The sequence below is a fragment of the Lolium rigidum genome, chromosome 7 (genome assembly GCF_022539505.1).
Source record: "Lolium rigidum isolate FL_2022 chromosome 7, APGP_CSIRO_Lrig_0.1, whole genome shotgun sequence".
In the NCBI taxonomy this organism is placed as follows: Eukaryota; Viridiplantae; Streptophyta; class Magnoliopsida; order Poales; family Poaceae; genus Lolium; species Lolium rigidum.
Window position 1 is genome coordinate 320,763,909 of NC_061514.1, and position 9,325 is coordinate 320,773,233.

The following is a 9,325-nucleotide window of genomic DNA, read 5'->3' on the forward strand; positions in this document are numbered from 1 at the left end:
ATTTATTAAATATCAATGATGAGTTCTGTTGCTATTCATATGCGAGATGAAACTTCGTGCCTCTACTCAAATGGATAAAAAATGATCTCGATGAGGCTGCTGTGAAGACGATGGTGCCGCCACCATCTTCGAAAACCTCCTCAAGCACAAGGCCACGGGCCAGTTGGGTGGTACCCTTTTCGATAGCGAGGTATATTTTCTTAATCCTCATACATGATTTGATTTTTGTCTGTTTATTGCCGGCTTTGTCTAATGCTTACCAATAGTTCAGAAACACACACACACCTATTCTTACACTTACATCCAGCACTATATGCATCAGTGTCTCATAGATTCATTTTATATATCACTGCTGATGTCTGTTGCTCTTCAATTTTCATATGCAGACTGCTAACCCTTCATTGGTCAAAAGGATTGCAAGCTGCTGGCGATGAGGCATCTGCAGAGGCTGCCACCAAATTCTTGTCGGCCCCACCTTCCGGATGCTTATATAAGCTCAAGTCCAAGGACCAGCCGGGCCGTAACCATCCAAGGGTTCGGGTATATTTTCTTAAGCCACATATACATGCCATGATTTATGTCGATATTATCACAGGCTCTGTCTAATGCTTTTTGGAATTCGGAAACACCAAATTAGCATGCTTATATTCATCATACACTAATTTTCCACTGTTCGGTTTGTAACATAGTGTTATGCACTCGCTTGTCAACATTTGCATTGCTCTCGAACTATGCACTTTACACAACCTAATTCTTCCACTTACATTCGGCGCTACGCACCGGTAGTACCTCCCATGTTTCCTTCACCATCCCGATGCCGGAGCTTGCGGGAATATGGCGGGCCCATGTACATACCCCGCATATAACACCTCCTATGGCTCTATCTACCTTTCTAGTAGCTCCTTCACAGAGTTACGGGTATGTATTCTCAGTGGTTTAGCATGAATTGGCATATAGTAAAGTCTTGTTTTTAGTCTTCCTGCTTCTTACATTTGTATCAATTTTCACATGCGGTTGTACCTTGTGAACTTCGTCCTATGATTAACCGAGATGTGTCCGCATGAAGGGTCTTTCACTATGCATGGCAATGGCAAATTGATGAACACCTACACGGTCTATGAGGTGTATGTCTACAAGACGCGAGGCCATCACATATTTGTATGGACATGATTGGAGAAAGTTTGCTTTTGACTACGGTGCGAAGAAGGGCGACGAGCTGAGGATCGAAACTCAAACGGGCAGATATACGTAACTTGCTTACGAGTTGGAGACACTTCCAAATATATAATATGTAACTTTTTCTACTCATATCTTTTGATAAGCGTTACGGCGGTTGTTCTAAACCATTCCCTCTGTTCTAGCTTGCTTGGGTTTAACATGATCAAAGCTGCGGATCCCACGATGGAACATGAGCGGATGTCACAAAGGGCAACCACACCGGCACCGGCACCGGCTTCCCACTCTCCTGCATCGGCACCGGTTCTGTACCAGCTCCGTTTCTTGCATCTACCCGGCGAGTCCCCTACATCGGCATTGGTTCTGTAGAGGCCCCATATACTACACCGCCCGGCGAGGCTCCCGCATCGGCACTTGGTTCCTCTAGCTGCACCGTTTCTGCACACTGCCCAGCAGTCTCTGCATCGGCACCGGTTCCTCTAGAGGCACCGTTCTCGCACCTGCCCGGCGGTCTCCTGCATCGGCACCGGCTCGTGTACCAGCCCGAGGCTCCTGCACCTGCCCCGGCCGGATCACCGAGGTCTCGGCTCATTGCTTGTGGCCACCCGTGTGGTGACCGGGACGCATCTGAAGGCTATGTTCGTGAGTATATGACAGCATAACTGCTCTTATCTTGATGTCTTCTCTGCTCAAAGTCTCACATGGTTCAGTGCATTGGTGCCATTGACTAATTTTTGGTGGTATCTCTTGCTTTGAATCCGAAATTGCCTAAAAGTATCGCCAAGGATCTCAATGCTGGCCGAAGGGGCAAGATTTCCCTCGTCATGGAGAGTGAAGGTCTCACCGTGGAGGGACGGTACTCCGTCAGTCCCACAGATGGCCGCTTGGCTGTTACTTCCAGGTGGAAAAAGTTCATTGACGGTGCCAAACTTCGCATTGGATCAAAGTTGAAGGTCAAGATCTTTCGATGCCGCTGTGACATGCTTGTCATAAAGTTCGCGGTTGTCTAGTTCTGTTGCCCCATGAGCCCTTAGCAAATGCATTTGTAGTTATACTTATATAAGGTTATCTTATACGAGCTGCTAATTAATTGTATGGGTGGTAAAACTACGGCAAGCTTTTGCTCTTAGCAAGTATGTATGTATGATCAGCTATTATGATAACTAATGTTTGTGTTCATCTTAATTTGCATTTTCGTTTTAGAAAAAAACTTAATTTCTATTTTGGCTGACTCTGTTAGAGAACTATCGAGATTGAACCCACAACATGATTCAAATAGATTCATTACACCGAGCCACATGTCTTGACCTTGCTATACACTACTTCCATTAATCGGTGCAAGAAGGCTTACCGAGTTGCTCGAACCATGGCGGATTCGAATCCACCTTATCTATCTAGAAATACATACCTTTGCGGAAAGAGGATTTGCGGTATGGGGAGGGCGACATTGGGGACCCATGAGCCGGCGGCGTCGTCAACGTTTTAAAGGTGGCGAGGAGATCGAAAGAAAAATAAGCCAAAAATCAGTTGGTAAACAAATTCAAGAAAAGAAACATTTACCTTTACGAGAGGATGACATGCGGGACCCATGAGGCAGCGGCATCCTCAACTATTTCAAGGCGGCGGGGATCAAAAGAAAAAAAGGAAATAGCCGAGAAATTAATTAGGGTTAAAAATAAATCCATCAAAGGAAACTTTTATTGTTCATAGAGGATGACATGTGGGACCGACTTGCCAGCTGCGTCGTCATCGTTTCAAAGGGGGCGGGGATCAAAAGAAAAAGGCAAATAGCCAGAAATTAGGGGAAAAAAATAAATCCAACAAAGGAAACTTTTATTGTTCATAGAGGATGACATGCGGGACCCATGAGACGGCGGCTTCCTCAACGTTTCAAAGTCGGCATGAGATTGAAAGAAAAGGCAAGTGACATAATATCAGGAGCCAAAAATAATCCAAGAAAGAAACTTTATTGTACATAGAGGATGACATGCGGGTCCCATTTTATAGCAGCGGTCTCAACGCTTCCAAGGCGGCACAGGACCGAAAGAAAAATGAAGTAGCCAAAAATCAGGGTGTGAAAAAAAATCCAAGAAAAGAAAGATTTCAATTGGGCTGTATCTGGACATCCGGGCCTTCGAACTATCTGCTTGGGCCTTTTGACTCGTACAATTTCAGCCCACTCCAAAACAGGAAAGGTCGAATTTTTCTAAAAAAAAAACAGGAAAGACCTATGCTTCGCAAAAACAAAAAACAAGGAGATTCAACATATAAGTTTGTTTATGTAGATATAAAGATTTAATTTATCCGTTTGCAATAGCTCAGAGCGAAATACAACGTTTATTGTACGCAAAATAAAATATCACATGTTTCTTGTACGGGAGGGCGACATCGGGGACCCATGAGCCGGCGAGCGTCGTCAACGTTTCAAAGGCGGCGGGGGATCGAAAATAAAAAAAAGCCAAAAATCAGTTGGTAAAAAAATACAAGAAAAGAAAACATTTATCGTTCTGAGAGGATGACATGCGGGACCCATGAGGCAGCAGCATCCTCAACGTTTCAAAGTCGGCATGAGATCGAAAGAAAAAGCCAAGTGACATAATATCAGGAGCCAAAAATAATCCAAGAAAAGAAAACTTTATTGTACATAGAGGATGACATGCGGGTCCCATTTTGTAGCAGCGGTCTCAACGTTTCCAAGGCGGCACAGGAATAAAAGAAAAATGAGGCAGCAGCATTCTCAACAATTCCATGGCGGCAGGGGATCAAAAGAAAAAAAAGAAAATAGCCAGAAATTAATTAGGGGTCAAAAATAAATCCACCGAAGGAAACTTTTATTGTTCATAGAGGATGACATGTGGGACCGACACTGCCAATAGCGTCCTCATCGTTTCAAAGGGGGCGGGGATCAAAAGAAAAAGGCAAATAGCCAGAAATTAGGGGTCAAAAATAACTCCAAGAAAGGAAACTTTTATTGTTCGTAGAGGATGACATGTGGGACCCATGAGCCGGAAGCTTACTCAACGTTTCAAAGGTGGCATGAGATCGAAAGAAAAAGGCAAGTGACCAAATATCGGGAGCCAAAAATAATCCAAGATTTATTGTACATAGAGGATGACATGTGGGTCCCATTTTGCGGCAGCGGTCTCAATGTTTGTAATGCGGCTTGAGATCAAAAGAAAAAGAAAGTAGCTAGTAATTAGGGGGTGAAAAAAAATCCAAGAAAAGAAAGTTGATGGACATAGAGGATGACATGTGGGTCCCTTGAGCCAACAGCTTACTCAACGTTTCAAAGGGGCGGGGATCAAAAGAAAAAGGCAAGCCAAAAATGAGAGGGTGAAAAAAAATCCAACAAAGGAAACTTTTATAGCACATAGAGGATGACATGCGGGTCCCATGAGCCAGCAGGTCTCTCAACGTTTCAAACGTGGCATGAGATCGAAAGAAAAAGGCAAGTGAAAAAATATCGGGAGCCAAAAATAATTCAAGAAAAGAAAGTTTTATAGTACATAGAGGATGACATGCGGGTCCCATTTAGCGGCAGCGGTATCACCGTTTGAGAGGCGGCGGGGATCGAAAGAAAAAGGCAAGTGAAAAAATATGAGCAGCCAAAAATAATTCAAGAAAAGAAAGTTTTATAGTACATAGAGGATGACATGCGGGTCCGATTTAGCGACGAGCGGTATCACCGTTTGAGAGACGGCGGGGGATCAAAAGAAAAAAGAAATTGCCAAAAATCGAGAGGGTGGAAAAAAACCAAGAAAATGAACTTTTATAGTACATAGAGGATGACATGCGGGTCCCATGAGCCTGCGGGTTCCTCAACGTTTCAAACGTGGCATGAGATCGAAAGAAAAAGGTAAGTGACCAAATATGAGGTGCCAAAAATAATTCAAGAAAAGAAAGTTTTATAGTACATAGAGGATGACATGCGGGTCCCATTTAGCGACAGCGGTATCACCGTTTGAGAGGCGGCGGGGATCGAAAGAAAAAGGCAAGTGACCAAATTTGAGGTGCCAAAAAAAACTCCAAGAAAAGAAAGTTTTATAGTACATAGAGGATGACATGCGGGTCCCATTTAGCAGCAGCGGTATCACCGTTTGAGAGGCGGCGGGGGAGCGAAAGAAAAGGGAAGTGGCCAAATATGAGGGGCCAAAAATAATTCAAGAAAAGAAAGTTTTATAGTGCATAGAGGATGACATGCGGGTCCCGGTTAGCGGCAGCGGTATCACCGTTTGAGAGGCGGCGGGGGATCGAAAGAAAAAGGCAAGTGACCAAATTTGAGGTGCCAAAAAAAACTCCAAGAAAAGAAAGTTTTATAGTACATAGAGGATGACATGCGGGTCCCATTTAGCGGCAGCGGTATCACCGTTTGAGAGGCGGCGGGGGATCGAAAGAAAAAGGCAAGTGACCAAATTTGAGGTGCCAAAAAAAACTCCAAGAAAAGAAAGTTGATTGCACATAGAGGATGACATGCGGGTCCCATTTAGCGAGCGGCGGTCTCAACGTTTCCAAGGCGGCAAGGGATCAAAAGAAAAAGGAAGTAGCCGGAAATCGGGGGTCAAAAAAAATCCAAGAATAGAAAGAATTTTGGTTCATAGAGGATGACATGCGGGACCCATGATCCTGCATCGTAAACGGCTCGATCGGAGAACGTTGAACGAGATGGCGCGATCGAGAAAAAAAACAATGCCGAGAGAGGCTGCCATCCGGGCCCTACATCCCTCGGCGGTGCGGATTTGCGTTGACTCGGCCGGCGAACCCGAGAATTCGCGATGCACCACGTCCCGGGCCACCATACGCGACGTTTTGGCCGCTTTCGTCGGGCTAGGTGGCCTCAAAAACGAGAAGAAAAAAAGTTTTGACATGCACCACGGAGGGACCAAAATCGTCGGCCATGGTACACCAGCAACCACGGCGCGACTTCAACTTCGTCGGCCATGGCAACTTTTCTTGTAGTGGCAATAGGCCGGTGGTAACCCCTTGCCGTCGGCGGTGGGAACAAGTCGGCGGTAAAGCGGTGGGAATAAGACGGCGGTAACACGCTTTATCGCTAGCGCACTAGCCTATTGCGCTAGCGGTATTTTTTTCAAAATAAAAAAAGCGATCTAGATCTAGCTTGAGCCCGGGAACCATTGCCGTGGGTCGTTCCCCTCGGCCATGTTGTCATCGTCACGCTAGTGTAAGAGGAGGAGGCCATCGGTTAGGTGCAGGTGGAGGAGGAGGATGCCGTCAGGGAGGAGTAGAAGGTCGTCGATGCAACAGTTGGAGGAAGAGGAAGAGGTGGAGGGAAAGAGGAGGAGGAGGGGAGAAATTAAGTGAGAAAGAATAAGAGTGCGGGTTGTTTTCATTATATACCCTAGGTTACCACCGGCGCACCAATATGGTGGTGCGTCGGCGGTAATTTTATTTTATTTTTTCATAAAAATATTAAACCTCAAAAAACTCCTATTTTATTTTTGATTTTGAGGAATCTAAAAAATTAGTAAACGGTTGTTAGTTGTTGAATTCAGATGTAACTTTTTCGGTAGATACATTTTCATATAATTTTTTTCATCGAAGGTCGTATGCAACTAGAAAATCCATTTTACCGAAACATGATGTCATTTTGGGTGATATATCAAAATTCATGTTAGTTAAGTTTCCTAACAAAAAGAACACATAACACATGGTCATCTCAAAGGATTTAATTTTTTTAAAAGTTCTATCATTTTCTTTTATTTTATTTTTAAATTTAAAAGGCGATCCATGGGACAGGAGGGGGAGTTGTGGAGCAAAAATCTGAACCCCCTTACCGCCGGCAGTAAGGGAGGGTCAGATTTTTTCCCGGGCCAAGACCTGGTCGACCCTTATCCCCGGCGTGCCAATTTTTCGTTGTGCCGGCGGTATTTGGGCACCACCGACGCCCATAAAATTGGTGCGCCAACGGTAATATAGCGTCGATGGAAAACCATTTTGCGTGTTGGTGGTAGCTCGGGGCCTATAGTTATTTTCCTAGTAGTGGGTAAGACAAGAAATAATACTTAAACCAAGAAAACACTGATAACGAATTATTTATTGCAGTTTTCCCATTTGTTAGGGTGATCTGCATGAGCATGAGGTACAAAATGCCAGCAAATTCATGGAGAGAGGGAGGGGAATTGACCAAAAATAAAAATAAAAAATAGCAATATCATAATTGCACAAAAATGATGTAACTTGATGAACCTTTTTATGCCTTATCAGCATTATACACCAACATGACACACACTTGTGATGCCTTTATTTCCATGTACTAGTTCTTGGAACACTCGGAAGTTCACTTGGATGCCTTATTAGATGAAGAGGACTCCTCATCATTGTCTGGGTAACTCTGCCAGCTCGTTGGGGTAAATTCAGGAGTGAATGCGCCATACTCTTCTCCCCTATTGTTTTTAAGGTTTCGGGCTTCTTGTCTGGAAATCTGAAAAGCATTGGCGATGACATCAACAGGCAAGGCACGCATGATAGAGTTCCTTCCTGCGATGTGACTAACCATGGAGTCTGGGTTGGTCTTGAATGATATGTATTGGCATCCTTCATGCTTTGCCTTCTTGAGAACAACATAGTGTTGGGGTATGATTAACAATTTCCCTTTACGAACAAGGTCGTCGAATACGGTCCGACCATAGTTATTGACGACCTGAACTCGAGCATGTCCTTGGATCATGTACATGACAGTGTGTGCATTAATGTTCCAGAATGGTGAAAGGACAGCATTCTGCAATAACAATTAGTTGGTACGTCATATATCTATTGAACTTGTGTCAACAAGCTTACAATATGTGACAATAGGAGTATGTATAAAAATGCAGCATAACATATACCTGGTAGAGATTTACTCTTGTAGCACTCATTTGCACAAGGTGAAGGATGGGAAAACTATTGCTGGTGAGGCGTGTTATACTGCCAGCACGTGGGTTGTATGTGTCAGGATTATTGGGGTTTTCAATGTTCTTCCTTGCCTCTAATGAACAAAAGTTCTCCTCTAAACCATTGTGACTTCCACTCATTGATTGACTTAGCTGATATTGATGAATTGGTAGGTATGATTGCTTCTCTACTAGTTCTTGCTTGTTCACAGTGGGCTTCAAGAACTGAAGGCGTTGATTAACATGAATTATATCGCCTCTTTGGTCACTTTGATTCCTTATCCTTTGTGCCATTTGTTGATCGATACCAAAGGCCTCACTTAGCAATTGGACACTGAATCCATTGAATATGTTTTGTTCAAATTGTTGCTCTCTCTTGTTGTTACCAGCCAGCAAGAAATCCTGAAAATTCATATTATCAAGTAAAAATGTTGAATAATATGTCACTAATATATACTTGAAACACCATACGGAAGTTAATTTTAAAAAGTTATACATATTATATGTGCATATTAGTTTTAGACACCCGTGTAGTTACCTTTCGTCTAGGTTCCAGCTGATTAGCATTGTTGTTTACGTCGAAGACATACAAAGCCACAATCGGCACATCACCATCATTGTAGCACCAATGTACAATGCCAGATGGCAGTGCAACAACATCTCCTTGCTTGAAATGGTGAACTCTTTGGTGCTCGTCCTTAAACTTTTGCCTTTCGCTTGGACCTTCGGCAAACCACGCTTGACCAAAATGTTGGAATTTTTTTTGGAAGGTCTCTTGGCATCCAGGCAAAATCAGCCCTGTGTAACCACTACCTACAAGAGAGCATGACAATACAATTCAGTATGAAAATCTTACGATGCTAATGTAACATTTGGCACATACAAACCCCTAAGTGAAGTATATAACAATGCAATCACCATATTTAGTTTATAAACCAACCTTGGAGAATGTACACCAAGCCAGGAGTGTTGTGATATTGAGGTAATAAGAGGCCTTGAGGCTCGATAACACGGCGGATGACAGATACCCCGGTGCAACGAAATTGCTCATTATTCTCATCGAAGTATTCAGTGAGGCCAGCTTGTGACCTCACTTGCTGAATTGGTTCAAATGCTTGTAGCCTATCTAATATGCACCCCCTTAAACCTCCTTGTCGGGAGCTTCGCCATGAAGTAAAGCTCTGGCCAAACAGTTGAGCCATGGACCCATGGCACACGAGAAATACACAAAAGTAAAACAAAACAAAACTAGTAGTTGCCAT

The 9,325-nt window shown here is 43.6% G+C and overlaps 1 protein-coding gene across 1 annotated transcript; it reads right to left on the reverse strand.

The window, feature by feature from the left end:
• Positions 1 to 7,471: 7,471 nt before the first annotated feature.
• Positions 7,472 to 9,325, reverse strand: LOC124676715 (12S seed storage globulin 1-like). Its single transcript, XM_047212752.1, has 4 exons — positions 9,004 to 9,325; positions 8,602 to 8,876; positions 8,019 to 8,465; positions 7,472 to 7,912 (listed from the first exon to the last, which is right to left on the reverse strand). The coding sequence occupies exons 1-4, from the start codon at positions 9,323 to 9,325 to the stop codon at positions 7,472 to 7,474; spliced, it is 1,485 nt and encodes a 494-aa protein (XP_047068708.1).